Genomic DNA, 16764 nt, shown 5'->3' with positions numbered 1-16764 from the left:
GTTTAATGTTTAGCAGCAGCTGAAATAACACGGTCAGCACTCTGGTTTGTTAGATAGCATGCCGCCAAGGGGACAGAATTAGGACATACCTACGACTTTGGAAAGGCAAAGGTCTGTGTGTGAAAGGACTTGTCTGGGGTTGGAGGAGAGTCGCAAGCAGAAGCCGGCACATCCACTGTAAGTCATTCATTGCATTGAGATCCACTGCACAAAAAAGTGTTGCTATTGAGCGATTGTCAGCAGGTGGTGACTATATAATAGCACTGTCCCTACCGGTTGCAAATATTTCTAGAAGGATGCTGTGCTAAATGGTTACAGTACAGAGGATAAGGCGGCTTTTGTAAGTGCCCTGTAATATGTGGGATGGAGGGGGCTGATGCAATCTTAGCCTGAGTAATCATCAGCAGCAGCACCTACCTTACTTCTTCCCCTGTACTAACCAATGAGGGGGGCTTTCCACTACTTTTCATTCTTCACTTTGCTTAGAATATCATTTAATGTAATTTGCTTATATTTGCAATTTGTTAATTATTGTTTTAGTCAGGTTACTGTTAGTACAGGCTCAAACATGCTTGTTTTTATTTATACTGGAAAACTTAGTCTACATAAGTTATTAAACACTTGCCTGCAAAATATAGGTATACATTTCTGCAAACCACATCAGCCTAAATACTATTTATATGTGCACAAGAAATACAGAAATGAAGATGTTCCAACCCACACCAACTAGCAGTTATAGGATTCTCACTGGGCTGCAAGCTGGGCATCTCTAATAAATACTTTATTCTGTCTTTAAAGGCATATGTAGCTATAACATATTCTAAAGAGTTTACAAATATTACATCATTCACATTTGCCCCTGCCCCAGTAAGCTTACAGTCTATGAGCCCTGTTACTGCAGTTAATTAAATGAGTGTGCATGAATGTTTTTAATTATTGTTTTTTTTTATTGGATAAATTAACTTGATGTAAGTTCCAAAGTCAGGAAAAATTCATTATCCTACAGCATTATGCTTTGAGGAAGTTATGACAAAGGGTGGGGGTACACTCTTGATACCTTAAATCATTGGTGGCATTTATCAAAATAAAGAGAGTGTGTTCCCTGCTCACATATATTGTGTGTGTGATTTGTATGTATGTATGTATATTTTTATTTGTAAAGCGCTCCTTGAGGGCAAAGCACTGTACAACAAAACAATAAATTAGTAGTAACAAACAAGGGGTCATTGGAATAAAAACTAACAATAAGTGCATTATTAGAATACAATTCACAAAAATATAAAATATAATTACAATGCAGATTAAGTGCTCAGTGTCAAGGAAACAAAAGGCTAGAGGACCCTACCCTGTAGGGCTTACAGTCTAAATGATTTAAAAAGTTAAACTTGATGGAGGTGTTTCTTTTTTCAACCATATCTACTCTGTACTATGTATTTCCTAGATTTTATTTATGCTATAAAGGTGATGCCAATTTCTTTGAAGGTCTAGCCAATTGTGAGGGCAGCAAGAATGAAGCATATTTTAAAAGTTCAGCAGATTAAACTTTGCTTTTCCAGTCTGTATCAATACGTTTTACCCCTTTTGAAATAGTAGTCATCCTTGCAATATATTCTTGTAGGGAAAGTTAGAATCTCACTTACCTGAAATGCTGGTTCCACTGGTTTAGTCCAGCAAGCATCAAAGCACCACAATCAATGGGTTGGCTCTCAGTTTCGGGTAGGGTATAAAGCGGAACAAAAGAATGTCCACTTGGTCCCACAGTGCTTTTGTGTTGTTTTTTTTTAAGTAATACTAGAATAGGGGTATATGAAATATAAACGTAATAAATAGGGAAAAAAAGAAAAAAAGTTAAAAGCAAAGTCAAACAAAGGGTAAATATAAAAAAAGTTACATAAACACAATATTAACAATGTATCAAATGTCCAAATGTCAAGTGGTCTTATCTGCCAAAAGATGCAGCATAGTAGAAACATAGCAAAACAAGAAACAAAAATGCAATAATAAACTAGAAGGCAGTATAGAAAAATCAGAGCGGGCCAGAAAGGTTTATTGTACGGATCACAGGTGTATGATAAAATATTTTACAGTGCATGTAAAACGTTTGCATTACTGGATTTTGCTTTGGATGGAAGCAGGGGTTCAAGATACCTTTATAAATACAGCCTAAGGGTAATTATACCAGTCCTCTATATTCAAGTTTGGGTAACCATGATAGCGCTCCTGTGTAGTTGTATATGTCACCAACCGTGAGCACAAGAAAGAGCTGTATAGTTATAATACTATGCATAATACATTTCCCTGATTTTACATATTCTCTGATTTTACACCATTTTTTCTGGTCCCCTGAAAAAATTTAAAAGGTGGGTTCTACTGTAGTTCGTTTTACCTGATTCAAGATACTCCGATATTAACACTATCATACTGATGCAAAAGACATAAACTGAAGCAAATTGCACTCACTTCAGGTACCAGCAATGATATCATTCAAAGGCACAGCGGCATAGCATAGACAGCGAAAATAAAGGCCTTTAACACGTGGTTCCACTTTTATTCACAGTGCTGTAATGGTACTCATACATGTATTTATACATGCAAAGAATATGCCCTAAGTTAGTGGTCTTGCTGCTGTTTTATGGAAGTAATCTTTTGAAATTAACAGCCATATGGCCTAATACTATACCAGCACGTATAGAGACACAATAATGGCGGAGCTCTTTCCACGAAGTTAGCCTCTCCTCGTTAGTCACAGCTATCGCGGGATCTCGGCAACTTCCACCGAGGACTCTAATTCACATACATTACTTCACCCACTGTCAGCACTGACCAACATATCCACGGGAGGCATCAGTATTAATATCAATGCAGCTTTATTTGGACATACTTAGTGGTAAAAAGTTCTGTAGTGGGTGTGCAAAACTAACGCATTTCTTGCCTCTACAACTGGGCACTTCCTCAGAGTTCAGAACTCTGAGGAAGTGCCCTGTTGTAGAGGCACAAAACGGTGAAGTAGTTTATGTGATATGGCCTAATACTCAAGACTTTTTTTTATCTATGTACTTGGGCTTTATCTGATCACTTAACTTACAAAGAAATTTAGCCATGTTAGGTCAAAGGGCTGCTTAGCTAATAGTTTGCAAAAATGTTCTAACTCTGCCATGAAACACATAGCTGCTTTTTAAAGTGATACTGACACTAAAATTTTTCTTTTCAAAATATGAATGTACCTATAGGTCACGTTGATCGTTTTTTTCCTGATAGTTCTGTTTTTGTAAATAATTATTACTTGAAGTTCCTAAACCTGACTGTTTTGCCAACCTGACTGTCCCATCTCAGTCTATCAGTTAGAGTTTCTAATGCTAACGGACTCCTGCTGCACAAATATGGCAGCCCCCTCAAACAGGAACATGGGGGATCAGATGGGTAATGTAAAAGCATATGACAAATACTTATATGGCAAAATTATAAATATCATTCAAAGATAATGTTATAATAGATATAAAAAAAGGTTATTTTCTGGTGTCAGTATCTCTTTAAGGACGCTGTATGAATTTTATATGGGATTGGGAACATCATCCCAAACTATAAGAACATTTAAATACATTTATTGTAGGGGTTTAAAAGGTGATACAGCAATGAAGAGCCAGGCAGCTATTAGCTTTAGTTATTGCACATATGCCATCTCTTCTTCACTCTTTTGCATACTATTAATGATTTTGCTGGCATTTGGAGTAATAGAATATAAATAAGCAAATAGGGATGAGTCTAATGTAGCAACTCCTGAAGCTTGCACTGGCTTGACTCTGAAGAACTGTGCATTGAGGAAGAAGAGTGGGATAACACATAACACAAGATCAGGTAAGTAATTAGCTTTTATATTGCTTACATTTCCATGTTAATCTGATGTGTTGTTTCCTAAAATGGACAAATATTTAATAACATGACTTACTGACTATTTTTATGCATATAACTTGTCTCTGATAAGCATTATACAGTGGTCTCCACAGAACAGAAACATCTATTTATTGTCATTAGATGTCTTATTCTGTTCACCCACTGTTTTATTTATGTTTTCTAGACTTGATTCATCTACTGATCCATGTCAGCAAACTTCAGGTAAAAGTATATCAAAATTATGTGTTGTAATTGAATATATAGTAGGAAAATCATATTGTAAAAATGGTTCATTATTTAGTGCGGTTGGCAACCTTGAGCCTCAGTGCCCTCATCTTTTCCTCTTTACTAATTTTCTAATAAATCATATAAAATACTAATAATAGAAAATTCAGTAAAGCAAATACTTTGTGTTTATATTTACACCCAAAACCAAATGTAATATAATATGTTGTAGTGTAGTTTGGGTAAAGTCTGATTTACTTTGGTTCTTAAACATTTTGGACAGGATGCAGTAGTAGAGCTTTTTGTCAGCCATATAAAACCAGACAAGTCTTTTGGGGATAGAGAAAATGGATTGGCTGATGCATTATAAGAAGGATACATGGCAAAGCAGGTGTTATTTGAGAGGATGCAGAGACTGATGTGTTTGGCATTGAGAGAAATGTATAGGTAGAGGTCTGTGAGATACAAAATGTATAGGTAGAGGTTTGTGAGATACAAAATAGACAACAGTATATTAGGTGAGGGAATGATGCATTTGGTGAAAAGAAGAATAATAGAGTATCATACCTCCTAACATTTTGGAAGTAAAAAGAGGGACAAAAAATTTTTTCCCGCACGTAGCGCAGCAATTTTTTTAACCACACCCCTTTCTGTGGCCAAACCCCCTAATTACCATGTTCGTTTTACAAAATTTGCCAGGTTATGTAAGTTTGAAAATATTTCTCCTTATCTAAACTGTGTTTTTGTTTCTCAAAATTGTTACAAAAGTATCTTATTTGCACCTGTGAGCTGTTCTGGGCTCTCTGCTAAAAGCCAATTAAGTGAGAAACTTTGTTTCTTTCTCTGGCTGTTCAGTGCAGAGAAAAGAGGGACTTTCCAGTACAAATGAGGGACTGCGGGTTGAGCTGTCAAAAGAGGGACTGTCCCTCGTAAAAAGGGACAGTTGGGAGGTATGGAGTATGATTAGGTGGTGGTGACGACAGGTGGAAAAGTTGATGTGCTTTGGAAAGCAATGTGTGTCTAACTTGGAGGAGTGTGAGTGGAAATGGTGTGTTTGTACAGTGCAGTAAAGCAGAGGCTGTTATACTGGGGGAAGAGATTGAGGCTTATAATGGGATTTGAAATGGCATTTAAACTGGTTGAGAGAGGGGTTAATATATTTAGGGGGAGAGATATGGGGGAGAGGGCTGGGGGTAGTGTATTACAGAGAGACAGGGTAAATTACAGTAGAGTAAATTACAGTAGAGAGGTTACGGGCCAGGTCTGTTATTGCCCCAGGCAACCCAGCTGGCCCTTAACAACTAAAGGTCCCCGCCGCATCTGTGCGCAAGGGCTTGTAACCGAGGATGCGCGTGCGTAACCGAGGACGCACATGTGTAATCGCGCGTAATCGAGGACGCACGTGTGCAATCGCGCGTAACCGAGGATGCGCATGCGTAACCATGCGCAACGGCGCGCAGCCGAGGGCGCGTGTGCGTTGTCGTGCGCAAAGCACTTCGACTTCAAAGAGCGAAGCCACTTTTCAATGTGGTAACAGTTGCTGGACTAGGGGTAGACTTCATATAAGGTAAGTGCCTGGTGCCCCCAAGCTTTGCGCCCTAGGCACGTGCCTCTTGTGCCTAGCCCTAGTTCCGTCCCCGGGGTAGAGAGATACAGAGACTGACATTTGTGGAAATAAGTTGTTGAAGTTTAATTATTTTGAACAGAAGTTAATATACTGAGGTAGAATAATCTACTGGGGTTTTTAACTGTAACGGGGCCTGTTTTGTGATAAGGTCTAACTAAAGAACCATGATCTTCTGGACTAAACTCACAGCCACCTTTTATCCCACAGTTTGTGCAAGAAAGTTCCACTCAGAATGGGCTCCCTCTTTGAGATGAAGGAAAAATTCCGCAGTGCAGATGCAGTTTGCTTTGACGTGGACAGCACAGTAATAAAAGAGGAGGGTATCGATGAGTTGGCAAAGTTTTGCGGTGTTGGTGATGCAGTGGCAGAGATGTAAGTTACAACCTACATAAGTTTGTAGATATCCAAAAAAAATCGATCTGGTGCAGTGATGTTCTGGCCAGCCCCGCAGGAACCTTGAATATAATTGTATTCCCTGCACTGAGATTTAGCAAGACTTAATTCATATATAATTATCATTTAAAAGGTATTAGTTAAATGAGAGGACATGGGGATGCGCAAAAAGCTGGAATCGTAAGGTAAATTGTTCAAAGCTACACCCACGTTCATACTCCTGTGAGGTACAGCCTGGCACACTAAAAGCTTAGTAAACATGGGAAGTGATCCTGGTTTGATTATTTTACGCTACATAAACTGAAAAGAGGAATTGCCTATCTGGAACCAGTTGAAAATCATTTAGGCTTGAAATTATTTAGTAATTTATGATAGCCATTGAATACATTCCTGGGGCTGTTTTCTCTGAGCCAATCTTAGCACAAAGGAAAGAAAGTGGGAAGACCGCTTGAGAAAACTACATCACCCTTTGAAGGTCATGTGAGAGATAATCTATGAGAACACTTTCTTTCTTGTCCTAAGGACAATGCAGCGGAGGCCTGCTTTTGGATGGCTGCCACATGCAAAGTGCAAAGGTTCAGACATTAGCTGTGCATTCATTCTTTCTAAAACATTGCCCCTCACTTTTTCACTTTACAGTATAAAAGCATCAACTGTTATAATATAAGTTTTCACATGGATTTAATAATTTATATTGCTGCTGTTGCTAAAAGACAGAGACAGTTTGCCATATAGAACAGCTACTGCGCTAGAGACCCACATTATAGGGCTATAGTGGGGTGTAAGTAAAGTACAGACACAAACTTTTGGGTGTAGTCTGCCAGAGCATTCTGCTTCACTAGCTACCCTTTCATTTTGCTTCATAGTATCATCACCTCCGTGTTTAAAGGGTAATTGGTTGCAGGTAGAAGAAGGCTGGTTGGGGGGGGGGGTCTGTTGAGTACAGTCTGCTATCTACCAAGAAGCTTGATGATCTCCAGAATTTGTAAGGGTGGTCAAATATTCCTAGTGACCTAGTAACTTGTAATTATGCTGTGACATTGTGAGGCACATTTATTAAAGGTTGAATTTTTTAATTCATGTGAGTTTTTTAAACTCTTTATTAAATTTGAATAAACTTGAAATTTGATTGGGGGGTTATTTAATAAAAAATAGAATATCTTGAACTCACACAAATTTTACCGACTCAAATCGAATTCGACCAAACTCGATTCAAGTTTTTTCCCCCTGAAAAAAAACTTGAATTTCAGGAAAGCTACTTATGTCCAAATTGGTCCCTGGACCTCTCCCATTGACTTATACATGAACTCGGCAGGTTTTAGGTGGTGAATAGTCGAATTCGAGTTCTGAGAGGGCCAGAGTGTGATAAATCTCCAAATTTGAATTCAAAATAAAACTCGTATCGAGTTTGGATAATTCACAATTCGAATTCGAGAGTTCTAATTTTCAATTTGACCCTTAATAAATCTGCCCTTAAATATTGTTGACAATTTTAAAACTCCAGTGATACCAGGGTACTTTAGAATTTCACTTTTATTAAGGAATATGTGCTTGCAACCTTTTCTTATAAATGATTGCACCTTTTAATATATATTTTACTCTGTGCTTCTCTAGACCGAGTTACCCTTTTTAATACTAGCATTGAAGAAATCATTCCCCAGTTCATTTCTTGCTGCAGTTATTTAAATATATGAGACAAAAAACTATACATACTCACCATTTATACATGTGTAATCATGTATGTAAATACTGGTTCCGATAACGCCTTGATGTGCCTTAAAGCTCTGCCTTAGTCCAGATAAGGCGAGTCAATCAGTGTGAAGGAAGTAGAGCCAGGCACTCGCAGATCAAACTGCAAATAAGTTTATTTGTACGACATGTTTTGGGCTAGGCCCTTTATCAAGTAATGTAATCATACATGTGTGTAAGTCCTTGCTATATATATTCAGTTGTATTGTTTTGTTCTTTTTTTTTAGGACACGAAGAGCGATGGGGGGATCTCTAACATTCAGGGCAGCTCTAACAGAGAGACTTGCATTAATCCGGCCTTCAAGAGAACAAGTGCAAGCCCTGATTACTGAACACCCCCCAAGGCTTACCGAGGGGATAAAGTGAGTGACACTGCTGAGTAAGGTCAGTCTGAACACTCAGCATAATCTTAGACTAGGGTTGTTGTACTACAACTTTCATCATGCCCAGCTACCCCTTGAGCTTTACATTAAAGGATTATTAACAGCCTTTGAGGTTAACAAACAGTCTGCTGTGTACAGGTACAACAATTTTTACAATAGGTAAAATTTAACCTTTTTTTCATGCACTTATCTGCACACCTGAGATATTTGTTGCATATCTAAAGTGCAATTTAATTTTACTTTTGTACATTTTATGTGATTGTTAAAAAAAAAAAAAAAAAAAAAATTATTGAAACTAAAAAATATAGGTAAAATAAAAGCTGTTTTATTTTAACATAGTAGTCACAAATAGAAATAAACAAAATTCTATATAAAATGGGGATCTGTCGCTGGTCTTCTGTGTTGTTTTAAAATATAACTGGAAATTATTCTGAAAATGCCTATGAAGGCTGTTGTGTACAACGCCAAATATTTTATATTTGTTTAGTCCTGCAAATTCATGAAAAAAGTCATATATTTTTGAAATATGTGATAGTTCATTTACCATCCACACACATTTACAGCAGTAACAGAAACACCCAATCAACAGATAGCTTTATGTTCCACATTACTTATTACTGTATCTCTGTCCAAAGTTGTCGAAAGTTATGTGCAAGTAAAATTATTTTGATAGTGCCCCTTAAATTTGAGGTTTTAGAAGCTTATTAATAGTTAACTCCAAAAACTCCAAAAACAGATTTGCATGCTGCGTTAGGTGGAACTAATATTTCTCTTTTTAACATATGTTACAAAAACTTCTACTTCCTAAGGGAACTAGTCTGCAGGCTGCACCAAAAAAATGTCCAGGTCTTCCTCATATCTGGTGGATTTCGAAGCATTGTGGAGCATGTAGCATCTCAGCTTGACATCCCTCTGACAAATGTGTATGCCAACAGACTTAAATTCTACTTTAATGGTAAGTCAAGGCTTATGGCCTGGAGAGAAAAAAAGAATACTAGCTGTCTTTTTATATTGCCTGTGGTTTGCAGGTGGAATATTGTTTATACAGGTTTATATATGTATATATGTATATGTACATATATGAAGAGAATATATATTCTGTGCATAATAACCTATGCCCTCGTTTCTTAATTTCAATTGTATAGTAAGCAAACACAGTATATAAATATGCACAGCATGGCCTTGACTGGGGCACACCGTACAAACAGCACTTTGTACTTTGTCCCTCTTTGTGGGAAAGGGCTGTGTGTGCATCAAAAAATCATACTTCAAAAACAGGAGTTCAGGTTATACTATTAAAATGTTTGTTTTAATGGAATACTCTGTAGGCTGAACCTCATTCAGAAGCTTAAAAACTCAACCAGGGCATTGCTGATTAGATCCATACTTAAGACCTGTGTTGTCCATTGTGGGACTCAGTATAAGTAAAGGTATGGGACCTGTTATCTAGAATGATTGGAACCTGGGGGTTTCCAGATAACAGGTCTTTCCATAATTTGGATCTTAGGGCTACTAGAAAATCATGGAAACATTAAATAAATCCAACAGGCTGGTTCTGCTTCCAAAAAGGTTAATTGTAACTTAGTTAGGATCAAGTACAAGGTACTGTTTTATTATTACAGAGAAAAAGGAAATCATTTTTAAAATTATTTGGATAAAATGGAGCCTATGGGAGAGGGCCTTTCCTTAAAGGGATCCTGTCATCGGAAAACATGTTTTTTTCAAAACGCATCAGTTAATAGTGCTACTCCAGCAGAATTCTGCACTAAAATCCATTTCTCAAAAGAGCAAACAGATTTTTTTTATATTCAATTTTGAAATCTGACATGGGGCTAGACATTTTGTCAATTTCCCAGCTGCCCCCAGTCATGTGACTTGTGCCTGCAAGTTTAGGAGAGAAATGCTTTCTGGCACGCTGCTGTTTTTCCTTCTCAATGTAACTGAATGTGTCTCAGTGGGACATGGGTTTTTACTATTGAGTGTTGTTCTTAGATCTACCAGGCAGCTGTTATCTTGTGTTAGGGAGCTGTTATCTGGTTACCTTCCCATTGTTCTGTTGTTTGGCTGCTGGGGGGAAAAGGGTGGGGGTGATATCACTCTAATTTGCAGTACAGCAGTAAAGAGTGATTGAGGTTTATCAGAGCACAAGTCACATGACTTGGGGCAGCTGGGAAATTGACAATATGTCTAGCCCTATGTCAGATTTCAAAATTGAATATAAACAAATCTGTTTGCTCTTTTGAGAAATGGATTTCAGTGCAGAATTCTGCTGGAGCAGCACTATTAACTGATTCATTTTGAAAAAAATGTTTTTCCCATGACAGTATCCCTTTAATTTGGAGCTTTCTGGATATCGGGTTTCCGGATAACGAATACCATACGTATATGCAAAGTAAGAATGATTTCCATGGGATCAGTACATTTAGAATAATGAGCCCCTTCAATCTGTATGCAAACAGCAGAATTCCTAGGAACGAAGTTTTGCTCCTAAAATTTAAAATTTTCATGGAATTCTTTATAGGCTGAATCGTCTCAAGATTTTCATTTCAAGATAAATCATTTTAAACACTAAACTAATTATTTTTAAAGGGGAGTATGCTGGCTTTGATGAGACACAGCTAACGGCAGAGTCTGGTGGAAAAGGAAAAGTGATTGCCCAGCTGAAAGAGAAATATGGGTTCCGAACAATAATAATGATTGGAGATGGTGCTACCGACATGGAAGCCTGCCCCCCTGCTGTAAGTGTCATTAAATGTAAAGAAAATTATTTTAAACTATACACAATTGAATGACCTCTTAGAGTCACTATTAAAGGAGAAGGAAAGTTGTTTCACACTTGGGGGTGCCAAATGTTAGGCACCCCCAAGTGAATGTATTTACTTACCCAAAACCCCCGGTGCTCCTATCAGCAGAAAACTGCACCGGCCCCGGTTATTCCAGCGACCACCACGGAGGGATCCTCTTCCGGCTTCTTCTTTCTTTGAATGGCTGTGCATGCGCAGTAGAGTGAAAAGCCGAACTTTAACTTAAAATTCAGCGACTTCATTTTACTGCACATGCGTCTGCCCCGGGAAATTTGAAGCAAGAATAAGTCGGAAGAGGATAGCTCCATGGTGCTCACTGGAATAACTCTGGGCCGGTGCAGTTTTCTGCTGATAGGAGCACCGGCTCGGGGTTTCAGGTAAGTAAATACAATCACTTGGGGGTGCCTAACATTTGGCACCCCCAAGTTTGAAACGACTTTCCTTCTACTTGTAAGAGGAAACTGCCAAGTCATTTTCAGTTAAAATCATCTTTCTTATGGCAACTTGTTATTTTAATAATGTTTAAATCAAAGCTTAAAAATGAAGAGATTCTAATTTTATGGGTGATGTTTAATATGCACAATTATTGTTTTTCCTTTTGTGTGTTTAGGATGGCTTCATTGGGTTTGGAGGCAACGTTACAAGGCAACAGGTGAAGGAAAAGGCCAAGTGGTATATAAATGATTTTGAGGAGCTACTGAGAGAATTGGAAAACAGCATCAAAATGAATCATAATGATATAATTTACTAGTTTGCATAGCAGCCAATGGGCCAGATTCAATTCAGTGAGAAAAACCTTTTTCTCACTGAATTAAATCTGACCCATTATGTTGTATTTTTTTTAGATTAAGACCATGAGTTTGTTCCTGTGTGCTGGTATACCACTCCCATATTTGAATAGATATTGTCAAAATTATTTACGGTTTTTGGCAGTGATTTAGAAGAAGCAAAATGTGCAAAACCTTTATATGTTTCTTTAATTATGTGGTTTAAAACACAGGCATTTACAACCACAATAGTTTTGGAAATATGCAGTTGTCTGCAAGTTGTTTGCCATATAATATGGCTAAGTTTTTCTTTTGTATTCTTCTCTGTATAACCTCACACTCTCAGTTTGCACAAGTGACTTTGTAGTTGTACTTGAGGCTGATATTTTACTAGCAGACAAGTGTTTTAAATATTTGCTCAATAGCTAATGCCTACTACCATTGTAAACTAAATGACATCTCATTGTTACCAATTCATTTCCTTCTAACAGTTATAGCTATGTTCTCCTAAATCATATTGACAGAGAGTTGTGTGCAGCATCGGTTAGGCCAGGATAACAATTCTTGAATTCTTTATTCTTTTCTTTGTTTAAAATTTAACAAGCTTGTTATAAGTTGTTGTTGAGTTGTCAACTCAGTGTTGCTGCCTGCTCCCATTTCCACATCGAAGCTATACATAGAACTGCATTTTAAAGTGCAGGGAAAAGTAAATTTGCAAACTGTCTGCATGACATACATAGTAACATAGTAAGTTAGGTTGAAAAATCACACACGTCCATCAAGTTCAGCCTTTTAAGTCTATTTGAGGCCTCTCCGATTTGCATCAGAAGGGGAAAAATTCCTTCCTGACTCCAAAACTACAACTACCTGTACTATGAGCTATCTCCCATAACCCTGTAGTCCCTCACTTGCTAAAAAGCCATCCAACCCCTTCTTAAAGCTATCTAATATATCGGCCTGTACAACTGATTCAGGGAGAGAATTCCAAATCCTCACAGCTCTCACTTTAAAAGGTCCTTTTCCATTATGGATTTGCCTAGTGCAGTCCCATTAACTGCTTATGGGAAGTGACATAATTGACCATAACTGTAATACATGTGTCTTTCGACCTTGCTGCAAAGGCCATACCTAGATCAGATCATTGTTGATTAACGCCATATTATTACTATAAACTATTAAAATCCCAGCCATACAAAGTACAAGAATGGTGCTTTTCATCCCCAAGTGCGTACTCTGCATTTTTATGTTTTTGGTTCATGTCATTTCACTAGGGATGGGCGTATTTGACCCTTTTTGCTTCGCCAAAACTTTGCTGCGGGCGAAATGACGCTGACGCCCATTAAAGTCTATGGGCGTCATTTTTGCGACGAAACAAGGTGAAAAAATTCGCCCATCCCTACATGTCACACTTTTTTTAAAAAATAAAAAAACTTTTTTTATAATAGTAAGTTCAAGAGAAGAAAGTATTCTTTTGCACTAATTACTTTTTATTATTAAGATTTCCTTTTACAGACCTTTCTAAAAGGATCGTGTTTTGATGCAATAAGTAAATTGTTTATGCTATGTATCTCGTTTTACAAACTGTTGTGTTCAACAGTTAAGCACCTTTTCCCTGCATGTTAGTAGGGAGCACTTTTAAATTACAACTATTAGCAAAAGTATAACTGCCTGACTAAGCAGTAAGTCATTTTCTTTAGAATAATGTAACAATAGTGACCTTTGATACTGTCAAATGACCAACTCCGCACTCACTGACATGAATGTGCTAGGTTTGTGTGTAACTGACATTAAACCTCATAGTAATTGGCTGCTGTATATTGGACACAACCCACCAAGCTGATCTGAGTCAGTGAAGTTGCACATACAAATCAGTTCACCCAATTGTTGATATTTTACACCAAATCTTAACATATTATACAAATCTGTGTGTAGTGCAGAAGGTGAAAACGTATCTCTGCTCTGAAGATTCTTAAAGGAGAAGGAAAGGCTGTAATAACTTGGGGGTGCCAAAAGTTATGCACCCCAAGTGATTGTATTTAGTTAGCTGACACCCGGGCCAGTGCTCCTATCAGGAGAAAACTGCACCGGTCCAGGGGTTTCTTCCAGTGAGCACTACGGAGGGATTGACTTCTTTCTTTGTGAGGGTGCACATGTGTAGTAGCGTGAAAAGCCGACCTAAACGAAGAAGTCAGCTATTTCGTTCTACTGTGCATGTGTCTGCCCCAGGAAATTTGAAGAAAGAATAAGAAAGCCGATCACTCCATGAAGCTTGCTGGTAGAACTCCCAGACCGGTGCAGTTTTCTCCTGATAGGAGCACTGGCCCGGGGTGTCAGATAAGTATATATAATAACTTGGGGGTGCCTAACTTTTGGTACCCCAAGTAAATAGACCTTTTCTTCTCCTTTAGATGTACTAATCATATCATTTAAAATGTTACTATGGGATATTTCCTTTAAATAGAAATCAGACATTCTAGTGTCATAACATAGGCAAAATAGTATACCTAACAGTAGACTAGCAAGTGATTTGACTATTTCCTTATGACATTCCATGTGTATTTGCCTCACAGAGACAGGCCCCTAGGTGCATCCTTGGACAAGGAGTGTATTAGCACTGGCCCAAATCCTTGGCAGATCACACACATCCAGAAATTTCCTTTGGTAAAGGTATAAATAATTGAATTATTCTTTACTGTGTATTATAACTTTTTGTGCAATTTTCATATAGGAAATTTACTGTATCTGAATGAAAGACCTTTATGTATTACGACAAAAGGAATTTGAATTTAAAAAAAAATTGATTTCCACCTGTTATTGCACATGCCGATCCAACAGTCAAAAAATGTTTGTTTTAATCATATGCCGTAGATGTTGAATAAACTTCTTTTCCAAGCAAAGGCTTTGTTATCAATGACTGAGAAACGGTTCATATAAGGGTTCAGATATTCTTTCCCAAGCTGAATTGAAAGAAATTATTAAATCAGAAATGTTTTTTGTTTTTAAATCAACCCCTTAACGTTAAAATAAACCTTTTCCTTTAATCCATCAATGCAGTGCTTATTAACTTGGATTATCAGTTCAGAGTGCTTATTGGAAAAAACGTGTTCCAATTCAGTCAGGGCTTCTTGTGGCTCTCAAGCAGGAATGGAAGAATGGACTGCACTGCGGTTCTGCATAAGTGGGACACATAGTATTTTATCTGCTGGTGCAGATACACCACAGGAGAAAAAGTCAGTCTGTTCCTGTCAGCACTGCCAGTGGCTTAACTAGCTGTTGTCGTCCACCGCTTAAAAAATACCTTCAAACTTAAAAAGAAAGAGATGAAAAAAAAAAACCTTCAGATGGGTCTGGTATATACCAAGTAAGGATGTAGCTGGAGTGCAAATTTTCAAGTTAGAAAGTGACTGGGGAAGGGTGATTTCTATGCAGCAGTGGGGTCTTCTTCCTCTATATTTATGCCACTAAGCACTACCATGTGATCAACATAAGAATCTGTTTTTAAAGTTATAGTGGATGGGGAGCCATAGCATAAAACATATTTTGAAAGACTTGCAATGTACATAAAATATTAAAAAACAGAAAAGTGCTGAGTGTACTCTCCTTTCTATTTTACTAATGCTTGCAAAAAAAGCTATAGCCCTCAAATGGAAAGATTCCTCTGGCCCAACTGTCCCCTTTTGGTTGGACCTCATTAGGAAAGCAATGCCCATGTACAAACTGACGTACATGAGAAGGAACTGCCCGGAAAAATTTCATAAAATATGGGAGATCTGGCTGGATGAGGAGGAGGTTGGATGATTATGGTCCCACACTGGTGTAGACACATTGTCAACTTAGTAGTGGTTTGGTGGCTCCTGTAACCCCATACCCTCCCCCCCCCCCCCCGTACGCAAGTATATTACACATGTATATCCCTTATAGGTCTGTTCTTTTTGTATAACCTTCTGACTTAGGTCACGGTCTAGTGTTCTGATCACTGGTTGGACCTCACGGCCACACTGGCAGTTATATGGTCATAGGTTCGCTGCTTGCACTACCAGAGATACAATTGTAGCAACAATTTTTAATGTCAATTCTTTTTTTTTTTTTTTGTTAACTGCAATTGATCCTGCATATTGATTGTAAACTCAGAAATGTATTTTACATGCCACTGTACGTTCATGCCTCTGTTATACTTTCAATAAAGCAGTATTTGTTAAAAAACAATATTAAAAAACAGAAATTAGGTTTTAGCATAGGCACACAGCTTTTCTGCCCATAATGCCTTATGTAACAGTTAAAGTCTCATTTGAGGTATCAAAGTGATACTGACACTAAAAAACTAGTTTTTAAAAAAAAAAAAAAAAAAAAAGAATGTACATTTAGGTCATGTTGATCGTTTCTTGCTGAGAGGTCTGTGTTTGTAAGTAATTGTTAGTTGAAATTCCTAAACTTAACTGTTTTGCCAACCTGACTGTCCATGGGGAATCAGATGTAGCAATGTAAAAGCATTGGGCAAATTCTTTATGGCAAAATTATAAGTAGCATGGAAGGCCAATATTACGATTGTACGTCCTCATCTCCCAACCTGCCACTAACCATTCAGATCAAACAAAGCAGTAAAGGTAACAGTAACCTAAGGGAATCTCTCCCCTGGAAGACCCACCCTGGAGTGCTCTGCCATACGGTCTTCAGACACCTAAGGGGCTGGATCTTCACCTGAACGGCTCCTGCTGCTGCTGAATGTCATTAATAGCGGACAGGAAAAAAATTACACAAAGGGGGATTGTGCTAAGGAGGTATTTATGGATGTTGATTAACTATTGGTTGTTCTTTTTTCCTGTGTCATTAGGGGTGGAGCTGGGGTTAACCGGTTGTGTGTGCTGCCTGTAGGACTAAGGAAAGAACAGATCAGCCGATGTTCTGCCCCACAGCAATCGTAGGAA

General features: G+C 37.9%; 1 protein-coding gene across 1 annotated transcript; it reads left to right on the top strand.

Annotated features, from left to right (window-relative positions):
* On the top strand, nt 1-14736 carry psph.S (phosphoserine phosphatase S homeolog). The gene is made up of 7 exons (XM_018249675.2): nt 1-177; nt 4076-4113; nt 5951-6115; nt 8113-8247; nt 9078-9223; nt 10858-11006; nt 11683-14736. Exons 2-7 carry the CDS (start codon nt 4097-4099, stop codon nt 11821-11823), a joined length of 753 nt encoding a protein of 250 aa, XP_018105164.1. The 5' UTR covers nt 1-177; nt 4076-4096; the 3' UTR covers nt 11824-14736.
* Nucleotides 14737-16764: the final 2028 nt, after the last annotated feature.

Source organism: Xenopus laevis, chromosome 2S (assembly GCF_017654675.1).
Source record: "Xenopus laevis strain J_2021 chromosome 2S, Xenopus_laevis_v10.1, whole genome shotgun sequence".
NCBI lineage: Eukaryota > Metazoa > Chordata > Amphibia > Anura > Pipidae > Xenopus > Xenopus laevis.
This window is presented reverse-complemented; position numbering and strand designations above follow the sequence as displayed.

What these genes read in the sequence shown, in the direction of transcription:
- psph.S (XM_018249675.2), top strand. An exon ending in ACTTAAATTCTACTTTAATG is followed by an intron (nt 9,224 to 10,857) that starts GTAAGTCAAGGC and finishes TTATTTTTAAAG; the next exon opens with GGGAGTATGCTGGCTTTGAT. An exon ending in TGGAAGCCTGCCCCCCTGCT is followed by an intron (nt 11,007 to 11,682) that starts GTAAGTGTCATT and finishes TTGTGTGTTTAG; the next exon opens with GATGGCTTCATTGGGTTTGG.